Source organism: Halictus rubicundus, chromosome 17 (assembly GCF_050948215.1).
Source record: "Halictus rubicundus isolate RS-2024b chromosome 17, iyHalRubi1_principal, whole genome shotgun sequence".
Lineage (NCBI taxonomy): Eukaryota > Metazoa > Arthropoda > Insecta > Hymenoptera > Halictidae > Halictus > Halictus rubicundus.
The window spans coordinates 9,104,431-9,120,707 of record NC_135165.1 but is presented as its reverse complement, the minus strand read 5'-3'; the positions used below and the strand labels follow the sequence as shown (position 1 = coordinate 9,120,707).

Genomic DNA, 16,277 nt, shown 5'->3' with positions numbered 1-16,277 from the left:
GAGCGCGAGTAGGGGATTAGCCAATGAACAAGTCCTGTTGGTGTCATATGCGCTGTAAGGTCCTTCGCCAGGTTCCTTCTTACGCGGCACCAAGTGTAGACTATGTAGGCATGAGATCTGGCCCGATCTGAGGCTCTTTCGAAGGCTACGCCTCCTTGCCCTGACCACGTGCCTCGCTCCCCGTGACGATCCACGTTCTCAAGCCATCTCAGGCCAGTACCATATGAACTGCAATGAACTGCGCGTGGCGCATTAAAGTGACACCCGTATCAATAAGTTTCACATCACTCATGAGATCCAACCCACTCTATGTATGTAGTACTACAGTGTTTTCTCGACACGGGTCTTGCCAGCGACATATATCGTCCAGGAGATACTATTATTCTTTCATCCACGTGAACGTCGTACCCGACCCGTATTATATTTACACTCCTCGGCGTTCGAAGCCTTTCGATCTTCGGGGCACCTCACGGGTTATACCCCGCAGTAGTGGGGATAGTGCTGAGACTTTTATCTGCCAAGTACAGTGAATCCGCTTTATATGTCTGAAGCTCTGGTCTCGTCGTGCTCAGGGTACTATTCCTTGATGAAGTTCCGAACGTAGAAAAGGACAGCGATAGTCTGACGTCTTTTACAGCCCGCCGCGGTCCGTAAACACGTCGTAATTCGTGTGTCCTATACGTTACATGCCAAAGTCATAGCGGGGAAATAGTGCCGACGAGACCCTACTATTCTTTGATGTAGTGCCGAACGTAGAAAAGGACAGCGAAGCTTGAGAGCTTCTTTATTTTTCATTATTTTTTTATGGGACTTTCACCAACATATTCGTGGCATTTTCCTGATTAAAATGAAACCAAGTATTATATTATTCCGATGATAATTACTTGTGTAATGAACGATTAAAGTTTCGGACGCAAAGAGGGACAGCGTATGGGAAAAAAAGAGACGCGGAGAATCGAAACGTTCGGAAAAGATGAAAGACTGGCGTGAACTCAGACCTTTAAATCAAATCTTGAACTTTTTTATTATTAATTATTTTGTTACGAGACTCGTTAACATATTCGTGGCATTTTTCTAAAGAAAATGATACCAAACGCGATATAATTCTGATCATATTTACACTAATTTTCTGTTGTAATTGTAATGGGAAGTCACTTTTATCGTTCATTACACAAGTAAATGTCATCGGATTTATATCATATTTGGTATCATTTTCATTAGAACGAATATGTTGATGAAAGTCCCATAAAAAAGTAATGAAAAATAATGAAGTTTTCCTATTAGATTAGTACCTATCCTCTCTGTTAGTACCCGTCGGTTATACCCGACCCGTGTCATGCTCACACTTCTCGGCGGCTCTCGAGCTTCTCGGCCCCTCACGGGGTATACGCCGCGGTCGTAGGGATATTTTGACGTTGGCTAACTTAGAAGTGTAGGCGACGTATAACCCGTTTTCACTGTATTTCCGACATACATCGAGAAATGACTGTAGCCAGTGATGAGATATTGGCCAACATTTGTCGCGCATGCGCGGCGATTTTAGCCGCAGCAAAGTAAAATTCTTGATAAAATGGGGTACCTTGATCACCCTGCAAAATTTTTAAAAATTGTTATAATTTGATTTTGAAAATAGCGAACTCTACGCCTCTTTGTAGCTCCTTCTCCAATATTACCTGCGATTGTATAATAAAATGTTAACAATAACTTATGAAAAACTCGTAGGACTCTCGTCTCGTCTCGGAAGAGATTATTCCGGTACTTTCCCGCCAATATCACTGTTTTACTATATTTTCCTCATGATACATATAGATACGTTACTAACAGGTACTAGCCACGCTGAACAACGTAGCAACACCGCTTGTAGACGGATCAGAAGTCCTATTGGATCCTATTTTCAATAATGACGTCTTGTATTTGGAATTATAATTAACACTTTTTTTCATATAAAATTATGTTAAAATACACAATTCTTTATTGATTGTGTATAAGCAATATATAAATATTATAATTATGGTAAGTAGGAGTGATATTAAAGTATACTAATATATAGACTCTCGGAATAGTTTGGTGTTGTGATACATAATATTTGAAATATTTACAGTGGTTTTAAGAAAATATAAATGCGGAGCAAAGTAAAATCATCTTTGAATTAGGATACAACATTTGAAAATGAATTAGGGGATATATAAGTTAATAGAACCCTTAATAGAAATCTTGGCCAATATCTCAGCACTGACAATGAGTTGAACATCCCTTTCTAGAGTTTTTCGATTTTCGAAACGACAAAGCTTTATTTCGATCATGATTGGTGTACATGAAGAGAAACGTCAATGTTATGTAAATTTATGAAAAAGTATATTTCCTTCAACAGTTGTTCAAACATTTTCGATCATCATTGTAAATACAAATTTTTTAATCACATTTTTGTTTACATCGAATACTACGCATTAAGCTAAGGTTCGAAATAAAAGCAGTCAGTAATAATTAAAATAATATGGTAGTGAAATCGAAAAAGTAAACTTCGTGATTGTTATCGATCATTAACATATCTTCTGGCACGTAAATAAGTTGCATTCGGTTTCAGACGAATATTACAGGGACACAGAAACGTGTTATTATCACAATAATACTTATGCTAGAAGGAATTCGACAAAAGACTGGTCTATAAAAGAAATTGAAATTCAAATTAGTCTTTCCAGATATAGACATAAAAAAGCTATATCTTCTATTATCATGTGTATAACATTAAAAATATAACTAACCTACGGAAAATAATATTTGAGTACTACTTTCGTATTTTGGTAATGTTTCGCAGACTCCGCAAAATTTATTCGATACGCGACAAAATTCATTTCACATTGAAATAATGAAAAACACAAAGAAAAATCAAATGTATTGGGATTCTTTAAATGGAGAGAAATAAAACAATTTCGTCTACAATAAATACTAACGTCCCCTATTCACAAGATAAGCAGTCTTGCATAGAATTGATTATTGACCATAATTTCCAACGTTGGCATTTTGATAATGCTTTCAGACAATTTTAAGATCCTTACAAGAATAAACACGATCTTCGACAAACTTTCAATACGTCAGGTGCCTCGCCCGAATACCTAATTATCTCCTTCGTTTTCGATGATATGGGAACGTATTTACAAAACAATTTGACCAATAGTAAAAGACAAAAATCCATCCAGGCATAAGCTTGAAGTGGCCTTGAACATCAGATAATTAGAAAAGATCTACAATTACGTAGAAAAAGTATTCGATTTATTTAAATTTCGTTTTACAGATTTGTCTGTATCTGTAAAAAAGCAAAGGAGATATTTAGACCTTTCGGTTCCGGTGGCGTGACCTCAATACCATGAAGTTCCTCGACTTCGCCAACAACAGTAGCAAACGCCTCTTGAAAGATAGTTTACAAGACATTGTTTCAACAACATGTCCTAAGTACGTGTGATCATTTTGCTTCGATCCGTAGCTCCGCAAAATCCTATCAAGAATTAAACAAGAACAATTTGGAATGACTTTCGACTTCCGAGTCAGAAAATATTCAACATAGCTTGTGCATATACTATCTCTTCTTCCAAAGACTACGTCGGTAATATTTACAGTTCCGCTATATATGTATATACCTATATACATATTTATTAAGAAACGGTTTCGTCGATGTCCATTTTTTCTACTGTATCATTCGGCTCCTCTGCAATTATAACTATTTATAACTCGTGATTGAAATGAAATAGTAACATTCTTTAAAACAAGACCGTAACTTACCACCTTCTTTTTTAGGGTCCTCAGCAGTTTGCTCGGTATCTTCAGACTCCGTTGGTCGCTCAACGACCTCGATATCCGAATCTAAAAATAGTATTTCGTTTTTTCTGATGACAATTCATGGTAAAACAAAACATTGCATATGGAAAAATATTCGAACCTGTGTCCGAGGGACTGGATGGCTCGTTTTGCGTTGGTTTCGCGTTTGTTTCGTTTTCGTTACTTGGTGATGACAATGCTTGTTCTTCGGAGTCGTTCGATGAATTAAGTTGCATCGATGATAGAGTAACATCGTGATCCAGTCTGGGTGCAGCACATTTCTGCTTTCTTGCAGGATTCCAAGTATTGCAGTAACAACACTTGAATCCTACAATGACCAAAGAAGTATATTTAAGACATTTACTATCGAAGCTGTACTTGCATACTTAACTCTTCATGTAGTTTATAACAGATGTTTACCGAAATATTCGAATTCCTCTTTCAACGACATTCCATTGTGCGAAAAGCACTGTCGGCATATTAATGCATAGCGATTCGCTGGACCATCACCCACTATGTAGTCAACCAACCGTTCCAAATAACTCCTTTCGCGTGCTAATATCGGCCGTGGTAATGGCGATCCTATCATGTAAATGTTTTCATCATTTCTTGCCGTTAATTTTTATAAAGTAGTAAGCAGACCAATACTGTACTTCTATGAACAACGGGCAACCGACGCACAAAATTAATTTTCGTTGTACCAGATATACAGTGGTTCACAAAAGTATTCAAACAAAACAAAATAGTTTTTTTTAAATTGAACCAAACGACCTTGACTCTTTCTGAACAATTAGAAGGATTGGTTTACTAAACAATGTACAAAAAAGATTTTGCAAAAGTTGCAATTGGTAGAAATTACATAAGAAAATAAAATAGGCACCTTTTAAAACTTTTTGATTGGATCTCGTAATGAAAATTTTAAATATACGTTTTGTAGATCTATGCTAGTTATACACATGCTGAAACTTTCATCGAAATCCCTAATATTCTCGGAAATCCCGCTGTTATTATTTATCTAGTACTTGAAAGTCTAATATATTCAATTTTAAAAATACTAACGATAACCCATAACTGGAATAACTGGTCTAATACCGCTCTGGAAACCAATTGGTGTGGCCTGAACGGGAGATATGCCAACTGGGGCAAGGCCAGTGTTACTGGGTGTAGCCCTCTGTACGTTTAATACTGGTTTTTGAGATGTCAGCACTCTCTTCCTTAGTTCTCCCAAATTAGAAGGGGATGTCAGATTTTGTGGTGATACAGATCGTTGTGGTGTTTCTGTGGGCTGTGGTACTCTATAAGATGACTAAAATAAAGTTTCTTTTAATCTTCATTTCTTTTCATTCCCTGCACACAAGAAATTTCGTATCTACTGCTTTTACGAAGAAAGCAAGAAACCTAAAATACAAACCTGTGGAGATAACTGAAATACAAAAACAAGAAAAGATCAATCAACACAAACTCAAATAAAACAAAAATCATATCACATAAATGAAAAAAAAAAAGTTTCACGTATTATATACACTGTTCTACTCACAGGTGTCATTTTTAATTGATCTGGAGCAAATTTTAACAGAATCTCTTTAGCCTTTTTGTAAGTCTCAGTCTCTGTGACTTCATCTAGGATTTTATTTTTTTCAAACTGCATTGTACTTAATTTCTCTTGATTCTCGGAAATTTTACGTTTATAATACCATGTGACCATCTTTTTTGTGAGTAATATTCTATAATAGTCAAAGATTCAATTAATGCATCTAATTAATGACTTTGGAAAATACTAGAATTATATGTACACAGAAATAAAATACTTACAGAATAGGAAAAATCAATAATGGAATGATATAAAATATTTGATCATACAATGATGCGGGAAAGAAGCAGAAATAAAAAATGAACGCTGATATTATATAAAGTATCACACTGTATAAAATGAGAGTGCCAACAATTCTTTTATGCCTTTGTTCTGTCGTGCGCCCATATTTCTCAATCTCTTTAATTTGCTATTACAAAAAAGAATAATTAGATTATTAACAAATTTCATGCCATGAACATAAAAAGGAAAAAGAAAAAAAAAGAAACATGAATTCCTTACCGAGTCAAGGCTTTCTAAAATTTCAATAGTCGTTTTTTTTTTCTGAAATATACGAAAGATTTGTTTTGTTATATATCTGCGAACATAAAAACCAAGCATATGTTCGTACAGCTACAATCATATGCATTTACATGTGTGTACACAACTTCATAAAACATTTAAATTTAAATATAAATTCAAATGAATTCTTCATTGTGAATCCAAAGAAGTTCATGAAATAACAATCAATATGGAAGCTCATAACTACATGCATAGCATGTTAATTCGCAGCTTTCACTAGTCACTGCCAAATCATCCTTTTCTGCCATTAAATTTTTTCCACACGAAATTGTAAAGTACAGTTAGAACGCTTATGTAAATTTCAATAAGAAAAAGATACTTTGAAAAATGGTTCATCGTATAATATGTATCCTGTATAATGTTCAAGGTTATTTATAGGTGGACAGTAAAAAATTCAAATAAGACGAATGGAGAGTCATTGAATGGTAATATCCTATCATATGGTAATCCTCTAGCATAACATACAATTCAATTCTGATAAATCATCGAACGTTAAGACCTGGAATCCTATTAAACAGAATCGAATGGCAAGGTATGACGTTGTAGAGACTTGCGCGCACAATGTAGATCCAAACAGATCGAAGGTATTCTACATCTCGATAAGCTTCGTTTAAACTCTCCTTACATATTCGCGCCTAACCTCGAAACCCTGTCACTCTTAAATCCGTAGATATCTTTACGCTGATTTAATTCCACGCTCCAGGAAGCGTAAATTATCGAGCTGTTTATAGTTTCCAGTGCTCGAACGGAAAATGGTTTCCGGCGAGCGATTTCTAAATGCACAATAAAAACGCGTGATATGGTGGAAAGACGGTTAACCTTAAAAACGAACACCAGCAGCGGGTCGATGCCATTTTGCGCAAAATATGCGAAACGAGACTTACGCGAAATCTTGACAATATAATCCCCATGGCGGCGAAAATTCAACGGGTCCCCCGGAGACGAGGCGGAAAAAATTCAGTTCCACGAACGTTGACGGGGAACGGTCGGTGCCTGAAGGTGTCAAAGTCAAAACAAGAGATTCGTTGCGAATTTTAAAATAACTTAGCCGGGCGATATCTGGTGGTAGCTGCGTGCAGTCGCTCGGCCCAAATTCAAATCCCTTCACGTTTTGTCCCGATATATTTATAGACCCGATACTCTATAAACAATTCTTGAACGACAGCGTGCCACGAAATCCGCTATCATGCCGCCGAGAACGGTAGTATGTACGCGTTTCCAATCAACGCGCGGAATACCTATGCCCGTGAAACACGAACACACGCGTATATCGCCGAAGCAACAGATGTCGGAGACCTCTTTATTTTTCGCTTGTCACTTTTGCGCGTTGCTAACCGATCGTCGACGGAAATGCATATCTGTGGTCGTGAGGCAGCGTTACCAGATCGAGGGATTTCTGAGATAAACAGTGGGGGAAATGCTATATTCCGAACCCGAGTAACGTCACGAGGCTGTAGTCTAGTCCAGTCTAGTCTAGCCCAGACAGTGACGTCGCGATTAGTGCTAAGGGTGAGCCTCCTATCACGGCTCTACAGTACCGGTCGTGACGTCACTAGGTACCCCCACTACTGGTACGTTGGTGGGCCAATTCTAAGAGCGTGACGTCACGCGATCTCTTAGAGGGACTTTTTGCGACAACTCTATAAGTCGTGAGGCAGAACGACGTCACAATTTTCAAAAATTTCAGCCACAACTCGGCTTCGAAAGACTCGAGTTTTCAAACGAAATAAATTTCTGTAACTATTTCTATTTTTTTACTTTCTAATCTTCGCACGCTGTAAGTTCAAAAATTTCTAACAAAAATCTCATATTTTTGCTGCAATATAGTATTATATATAGACTGTGGATCTTTAATGCAACATGAAAATAGTGCAAGTCAATTATAGAAACCATAGTTAACACTAGGTTTACGGGGCGCGTCAAATAATGACTCGTTCTAATAATTTAATTTACGATTATTGAAATTGTAAAGATGCATCCATGAAGAGTCACTTTCTTAGGCAACGTTCTCTTAGCAGAAACGTTGCGCTTCCCTTATCGATAAGGAAGAAATGCAGACGTCGAAGTCGCAGATCTTGCGGAGACCTTGCGATAGCGATAGTCTTCTCCAAGGTTCTGCGTGAGCAACATTTTTAGTGGACATACTATAAATAGACGTGACGCGTTACGCCGATTTACCTAGAGAAATCGATACATTGGCACTACTATTTTTAAAAAATATAAATAATCCCCCTCGTCCTCAGACTCCCATAACGACTACATAAAATATATTATTCAAATATATTATTTGATTTGTGTTCTACATAATTGCAATCGAACCTCCCACGCTACCAAGATTTCACAAAAGAAGGTAATGATTAAAAAGACCATTTTCTCCTTTTTTCGAGACGTCGTGGCCGCATACATTAGGGCGACAGCGCGCATATTGCTCCGTTTGGGTATGATTTATACAAACGTAACGGATACTCGTAAATTATCAATGTCATTATCAGCAACTCATTCCCGGGCGACAATTTAACGAGAAACAATTAAGCGAATGATATTGGCAACAGTAAGACATAGTTGCCGTTACATTATCACCGTTTTGCGTGTCTCGCTTCTAGACAAAAGGATTTCGCATCGTTGTTCAGCGATCGTTTCTGTAAGAGGCAACGACGTTAGGCGGTTTTCTGCTTCACGTAGCTGTAGCTGAAAACCGCTTTTATCGCCATGTGAACGAACTCGTTGATCATGGGTACTGCTTGCTCGACCAGTACCACTTCCGCTGGCGACATTTTTGGCAGTCCGAAATTCATCTGCACACCACCCGGGCCGAATAGCAATTCGCTGCTAAAGAACCGGCAAACCGGTAACACGTTCGATCGAACGTAACCGGAGGAGGTGACATTCGGTGATCCACTGAGTCCACTGGCGAGTGTGAGAATCAACTTGGCAGCGGCGGCACCAACTGACAGTATCGGTCCCCTGCGGTCGATGCTCGTTATTTCCTTATCCGCCCCGCGCAGCGATTGTAGCAACATTTCTTGTTGCGCCTGTTTACAACGTGCTCTTTTTATTTCGCTCACGAAAAAACATAATTGGAAAGTTAGCTGGCTCGACGAATCGCTAAATGGTAAGAGGACGCGTGCATATTCATAGGAGGTCGAGATACGGCGACACTTTAAAGGTATGTCCACACCGAAGCAACATTTTATTACCTTCTTCTTTTTTTAGCGAATAAAAGTAAACTATCAAGAGGCGACAAAAAGTTGCTCAATGCTGCTTCAGTGTGGACATAGTTTAGGAATCGCTCGTTTTTTAGGACATAGATTTTTCTCAGTTTACAGGTAGTGGAAGCTGAGAATTATTGCATTAGAGCAGATATGACTGCAATTTGGTCTGTGAACCACTACCCTAACGTGAGGAGAACTCCCAAGAACAAGTTGCGCTCATATCTGCTCTAGGAAATGATCGAGCAATTTTTAAAGAATTACTGTGTTACTGTACCGCTGTCTATGGTATCAAACTTATCGACTGATTGATCCGCGTGCAAAATACTCCGTCTTAAGTCTTATCTCGTGATACAGAACGTTCCATTAACCCTCCGACGACGGACCATTTTTATAACTATATAATTGATACCTTATTTTCATTGACGCCGACTGTATACTGGCTCGTTCATGTTCGCGACTAATTTTTTTACTGTTCTTGGCTTTCAAAAAATAAAAAAAATTCCGGGATACGTATTGAAGTCTCTATTTCAATATATAATGGTTGGAACGTCAAATGTTTAAATCATTAATGGTAAAAGATAAATATCGAAAAGAGAGAAATTCAAGAGCGCAATTTTGTAATCGTAATTGAATTACGATTTTTATATTGAGGATCAACATAGACCCAGGCTCCGTCGTTCGAGAGTTAATATTGTTTTGTCTGGAGACATCTCCGTTGTTTGAATTTGGGTATCCTCGTACATGAGTGAACCGGTTAATGGGGCTGCTGCGAGATAGAAGAGGAACGATGGTGTAGGGATCCGCGCCGGCTACCATAGGGATCGATAGGAACGCAGGATCAAGATCCAGGAGATTCGCTGTTGTAGCCTCCATTCGCATGCGTTCGAAGGCCGTGGAGCCGATGATTCTGTCTGGATCCCACCATCCAGAGAGTTTGTAAATCTCAGAGACCATGGGCAGCATTGCTGTGACAGGCCGAACGAAAATTGCTACCAATGCCTCAGAGCTCACAGTTACCATGTGTTCGGCCATTTCGTATACGTAAGATGCTGCAGATTCGAATTGGGTTTTCGGGTTCAGTTCCATCACGCATGGCTCCGACTCGTCCATCAGGGCAATTATGTTCGTCTGCGAAGGAGAGTAAGATCTTAGATCGAGTGGAGAACTTTGAAAACAGAAATCTCTTAGTAATCTAATGAATAGACAGCGGATTTTATGGATTTGTAACAAAAATGAGTAGGTGTAATTCAAAACATTAGAAGAATTTAAAAATCTTATTAAATATATTGAGGAAGAAAATAAATTTCTATTTCAGTTCAGTTTGTTGCAATTCAAGTAGAAAATGTTTCTTTTGCATAAAGATCCGCTGTCTAGTGGTAAACGTACTTCTTTAAGGGCGTTCCTTATTTGTTTCCTCTTATGGTACTTGATTCGGGTGGACGTGTCAATGTGACTCGTGTCCAAGACCGCACCAGCCATGCTGTTTGTTGTGTCCACCAGGTTTATGCGTTTTATTAAGCGGGATTGTTTCAGAAGTGCAGCTGTGTAAAGTGGTGTCTCGCCGCCCCCAATTATGCACACCTGCACGTCGCCCTTCCGGTCTGGGAGGAAGCAGTCGTAGCCATTGAATTCGCCCTTCGAACTAGCATCAGTCTTCTCTCCAGATTTCTCCGTGTTCTTGCTGCATTCCGAACTCTTATCTTTTCCATCGTTGGTCGATATTTTCGAAATGTTGCGGATCCGTACACCCCTCCCGATGGATCGCAGAAGACACCACTGTGATTCAATCATGATTGATCATTTGTTTTGCAGAATGAGTCATCGATGACGATGTCCTCTCTTATTACTATCAGGATTTACAAAGTGCGAGGAGAATCGCCGAGGGTATCGGTTTAACCCAATATCACGCTGACTAGTAAAAATAACCGGTGAACAAATGAACGTATAAACGAAATTGTCTATAAATGCGCACGAAAAATTATTAAATATCTTTTCCCCTAACTTATTTCACCGTTGCCTCTTTGAACGTAGCATTTGTGCAGAATTAAGAAAAAATGAGTGGTATGAGTGATTAAACAATAGTATAAATATTAATCTATCAAATATGTTTTTTATGTTTTACAATTGCATATTTCACAGTGTTTTAAAGTAGTTACAATTTAGATGCGTTCAATTCGGAGCTACAACAATGTTTTCTCGTTTGCTAAATGCAGTAAGGATACAAAGGCAATGGGGAAACTCAACGAATCCGCGTTGGTCTTTGACAAATTCTCTGGCAGTTTCTTATAAATCTCGCTGAAGCATTTATCTGCCTTCATTTGATTGCCAGTTTCTTATTGCACCTCCGGATGTATGTCTACGGTTTCCGTGCCAACAGACTCTGTCAAACATTTCCAAATTGATTTCTTTAATTATTGAATATTAATCTTCTTAGTGCGAACTCTGTAAGCGATGGGTAACTTATTTGTTAATGTGGGAATAGCGACCAGATTGTTCCCGAACATTTGTTCTCAAACGTTTCGTTCTCGTGATCCTTGTTTCTAACATTGTCTTCTGTTTCATGATCCATGACAGGAACATTAGAACAGTAGTTCGATATGTTATTTTCATTGTCATAGTTACATGTGATGATGTCGTCAGACATGTGAGTAGTGTTCAAGTCATCATTCTTTTTCGAATCTATGGAGATCAGCTCGTGAAGGAACAACTTGTTCACGGTCGTGATCAATATCAACGCGTTTACAATTAACGCAAATCTCGTGGAAGCCTAACCGACGATTCGTGCCAATCTCTTTCAGCAACTTCAACGTGAATTTTTCTACTGCAGTTTTCTTATTACCGTCGTCGTAATGTATGTAGCTCTATTTCTTTCCTTTTTTACCACGTTTTTGGGGATACGCTTCTACAATCCCACTTTCTCCGAAAGGTCTGTTGACGTTGTTTGCCTTCTAATATGCTGGACCAGCCCAATGTGCATTCCAATTTTTGTCGAGTATGGAATACTCTGACGACGAATCCACCAGCTTTTCTACTGATCTTTGGATGTGTTTCACCACATTCTTTTCATTCTCCTCTTCCTCGTCAATGTTAAAGGGGTCTATAGAGCGAACTATTTCCTCTTCAGCTGGAACGCTGACGTCCAAGTCGCACTGAGACCCGTTTCCTGCGTCTTCTTCTTCTACGTCTTCGAGCTCCGTGTTATCGTCATCGTCCCAACCGAGGAACTGAAAGTTTGCCATCGGTGGACATATACACGATCCAGAGAGATCTAGTTCTGGAATGCTTACTTCTCCTGGTTTTAAAATTCTTACTCTCCACAGTGTCAATAACAACGTCCGTTTACGGATGCATTGCTTGGTAAATTGTATTTACAGTTTGTGTGTCTTGATCCTTCATTAAACACACTGTGAGCTTCAGTATTTCAATGATGCATTTCAAGCTTTCAATGGTGCTAAAACCTTTCTGCTTATGTTTTTTCTTTTTCTTATTTTCTCTGTCTTTTCTGTTTGGTCGTCATGCACAGTGGAATCATCTGCCTGGTTATCTGTTTGTCACAGAAGCGTCTTTTTCTAATCTACCAGTAAATTTCATCATTGCTGTACGTATGCTATCTACATGAGATCCATAGATTTTAGTGCTGACATCCAAGGATACAGTGGCTGTTTGTAAATCGGACATCTCTCCGTCTTGCTTTTTGATCAGGTATGCCATATAGTCGATGAGTGGAAGGTTGAACGTGGTTTTCAGGTTAAACTTGTTTTCTACATCGAGCTGTATGCATTCTCTCACGCAACTGGCCATTTCAGGTACTGACATTTGTGCTAGAAAGGAGAGCCCTAGAGAACTTCTCCTACTGTTTGCAGTTGTCATTGCCACAGATTTTCTCACAGCATATAGTTCACTGTGTCTAGCTAAACGTTCCTGTTCATCATCATTTTCTGACAAGACACAAAGCGGTGTATCCTGTACAAGGATAGACTTTCTTGAAGTAATTAACATGCTACTGATTTTTAAAGTGTTTGTTAACAAATCTTTCTCATTTTTTACAGATGCCATTTTGTGATTATAATTAGATTGGATTCTTGTATAATAAATAAGTCTATATATATATGTCCGTGTCTATATATCTATGTCCATAAATTGTGTATATTATTTGTTTTCGAAGAAGCATTTTCATTCATTCGGGTGCTTTATTGTTCTTCAGGCCTATAATGTTATTTTGTTTTATACATGTATAAAAATATAGAACAATTGAAAATGTGAAAGCATCAAGTAAACATTTGTAAAAGTGACAGTGCTATCTCCAAAGGCTTTGAAGAAATCTAAACAAATCTTTCCCTTCAAAAGAAAGGCTATAACTATTAAACGTATTAATGGAAGTGATTACCGTTTAATGTGATGAAATTGTTCATAATCTTTTCCAGTTCGACTCTCAGAAAATGTAATAATGTGTGATATTGTTGTAACACAATGTGCATTTGTTGAAGCGTTTTTAGTTTGTTCGCAAGGTCCTAAAAATATCGGACAATCAACATTATAAACGTCAAACTGTACCGAAACAAGTTTTATTATATTATAACCAAAATCATTCTTATCGATTACCTTATTTTCCATTTATTATAATATTCATGAAAATGATGCAGTTCACTAACATTCCACGTTACCCACAAGAGCTTCTATAAATTCGTTCAAGTTTGAATTTCATATGTGCGTTCCTAAAACTATTTAGTTCTGTCATGAACAATATTCATTTACATTTGGCAGAGAGGATGTCACTTGAGAACTATGGAAGTACTTAGACAAATGTAATACAGTGAAATAAGGGAGCAGTATGTATACTATTACAGGTTTTAACAATACATTGTTTGTCTTAAAAAAAGATTAAAAGACTGTGTTTTTTTATTAACAATCATGAGCGACATCTGACGAGAATAGAATCACAGACGAGGTATAGGAGTAGACCAATCACCATATGGGCTTTCGTGTCTCACACGTAAACAACTGGTTTTCTTACGCCCTCTACGCTGACGAACGATAAATGTTGGAACTAGATCCACAAAAATGATTAAATCTGGTCAAATCAAATGATTGACGAGTTATGTAATGTACATATCTGATGTTATGACTATAGGTTCAAATTATATTTTTTTATTTGATGTCATTATGTTATATATCTACAATTATCTTTATCAATACAATATTAATAAATATAGATACTACGTTTCCAAATTATAGAAATACAATTTTCATAAACCTAGCTTGAACGTAAATAACAATTCTCCATACGTATAATTATTATTCGCATTTCTACAATTTTTTAACACTATTAATACGCAACCATTTTGAATATATTTTGTAACTGAACTTGAAAAAGAAATTAAATTGAAATTTACTATATATTTTCATGTATATTTCATTTAAAAAACATAAACTTTAGCTTTAAAGAATCATCCAAAATATCATATTAGTTGTAAAATTCGAAAGTGTTAAGAATTAATTAATCAATAATTATGTAGTTGATCTTTTTTCAAAGATTTCAATCTATTTCACTACTGACTGAGAACGTAGTTGCATTATTTTCTTTCACGTTTGTAGTGAGAAAATAAACGACGAAGGCAACAGTATGTCTCCTTACGTTGCTTCTACTACGCTCGCGCTACACACATTTATGCTTTTATGTTTTTAATCAGAACAATATTGTTAATACGAATGAGTTGTAGAGCTTATCCCGATCAAAATGAGTGCAAACACGACATCATTTGGACTGTCTTTAATTAGATTGTAATTTTTATTGTAACATTACGTATCAGTGAAACTTGTTCGATTACACTCGAATTTGACCTCATTTTCATCAGGAAAATCCCCTCCATTCGCTCGTCACAATTTCATGAGGATATATTGAAAAATCTAAAAGTTTAAACTTTCATACGTGCGCGATTCTCCATCCGCTTACATTGTATGTCGTCTGTCGTCGCTGGGTCTTTGAAGCTCGGCGCTCGGCAACAGTTATTCGAAGATTTATTCGAAGCGTTCGAATAAAAGATACAGATAAAAGATGATCTGGACCCCCGGCCGGAGGGGGGGGAGGCGGCGCAGGGTACGCCCCGGGGGCGTACCCCCGTTGCGACGCCTCTGACGCGAGCGGGGACGCCCTTGATGATCTCGAGGCGGGGGATCGGATATCCCCTTACACTCGGTCACCAACGGCGTCCCCGGAGGCCGCCGGGCATCTCGGGCGGGGGCCCGGATGCTCATCGGGCGGCCTAACAGGGGGGAAGGCGCCACGTCGTCCGTTGCGTGGTGCCTTCGGATAGAGTAGGTACGGGAGGGGGCCGCGTCCCCCCCTGGGTGGTATGCTAAGGCGGGGGCACACCGGATTGACATGCGCGCGCAGAGCACGGGTGCCCCCAGGAGTCTAGGGACGGACGGGGAGGAGTTAGTGGGTATACTCGGCGTTGCACCAACCAGCCGAGGAGTCCCACATAACCCGGACCACCCCCCCCGGGGGGGGGTTCGGGTATCCGTAACGAGATTACCTCCTCGGAGAAAGAAAAAAAAAAAAAAAAAGGAGACGTACTGTTGCCTTCGTCGTTTATTTTCTCACTACAAACGTGAAAGAAAATAATGCAACTACGTTCTCAGTCAGTAGTGAAATAGATTGAAATCTTTGAAAAAAGATCAACTACATAATTATTGATTAATTAATTCTTAACACTTTCGAATTTTACAACTAATATGATATTTTGGATGATTCTTTAAAGCTAAAGTTTATGTTTTTTAAATGAAATATACATGAAAATATATAGTAAATTTCAATTTAATTTCTTTTTCAAGTTCAGTTACAAAATATATTCAAAATGGTTGCGTATTAATAGTGTTAAAAAATTGTAGAAATGCGAATAATAATTATACGTATGGAGAATTGTTATTTACGTTCAAGCTAGGTTTATGAAAATTGTATTTCTATAATTTGGAAACGTAGTATCTATATTTATTAATATTGTATTGATAAAGATAATTGTAGATATATAACATAATGACATCAAATAAAAAAATATAATTTGAACCTATAGTCATAACATCAGATATGTACATTACAT

The 16,277-nt window shown here is 37.9% G+C and overlaps 3 protein-coding genes and 2 long non-coding RNA genes across 6 annotated transcripts; 1 reads left to right on the top strand and 4 right to left on the bottom strand.

The window, feature by feature from the left end:
- Nucleotides 1-1,914: 1,914 nt before the first annotated feature.
- On the top strand, nt 1,915-3,365 carry LOC143362686 (uncharacterized). Its single transcript, XR_013083683.1, has 3 exons — nt 1,915-2,013; nt 2,102-3,197; nt 3,228-3,365. It is a non-coding gene; the product is annotated as an uncharacterized LOC143362686 (long non-coding RNA).
- A 199-nt stretch (nt 3,366-3,564) lies between these two features.
- Nucleotides 3,565-7,384, bottom strand: Lnpk (zinc-ribbon metal-binding protein lunapark). Of its 2 annotated transcripts, none has more exons than XM_076803056.1 (9): nt 6,850-7,382; nt 5,906-5,947; nt 5,626-5,813; nt 5,339-5,537; nt 4,873-5,119; nt 4,234-4,395; nt 3,935-4,141; nt 3,778-3,858; nt 3,565-3,703 (listed from the first exon to the last, which is right to left on the bottom strand). In XM_076803056.1, the coding sequence occupies exons 1-9, from the start codon at nt 6,874-6,876 to the stop codon at nt 3,651-3,653; spliced, it is 1,206 nt and encodes a 401-aa protein (XP_076659171.1). In that variant the 5' UTR covers nt 6,877-7,382; the 3' UTR covers nt 3,565-3,650. The 2 variants fall into 2 exon arrangements, with proteins under 2 accessions (XP_076659171.1, XP_076659170.1); XM_076803055.1 differs by having other exon boundaries at nt 3,584-3,715; nt 6,850-7,384.
- Nucleotides 7,385-7,727: 343 nt separating this feature from the next.
- On the bottom strand, nt 7,728-10,968 carry LOC143362466 (malate dehydrogenase, mitochondrial). Its single transcript, XM_076802669.1, has 3 exons — nt 10,564-10,968; nt 9,919-10,305; nt 7,728-8,997 (listed from the first exon to the last, which is right to left on the bottom strand). Exons 1-3 carry the CDS (start codon nt 10,966-10,968, stop codon nt 8,623-8,625), a joined length of 1,167 nt encoding a protein of 388 aa, XP_076658784.1. The 3' UTR covers nt 7,728-8,622.
- LOC143362465 (condensin complex subunit 2) lies at nt 10,960-13,233 on the bottom strand. Its single transcript, XM_076802668.1, is given in 4 exon segments — nt 10,960-11,683; nt 11,686-11,944; nt 12,084-12,526; nt 12,528-13,233. Coding segments are annotated over 4 exon segments (1,734 nt in total). The 3' UTR covers nt 10,960-11,357.
- Nucleotides 13,215-13,911, bottom strand: LOC143362685 (uncharacterized). The gene is made up of 3 exons (XR_013083682.1): nt 13,780-13,911; nt 13,565-13,688; nt 13,215-13,383 (listed from the first exon to the last, which is right to left on the bottom strand). It is a non-coding gene; the product is annotated as an uncharacterized LOC143362685 (long non-coding RNA).
- Between the last annotated feature and the right edge of the window lie 2,366 nt (nt 13,912-16,277).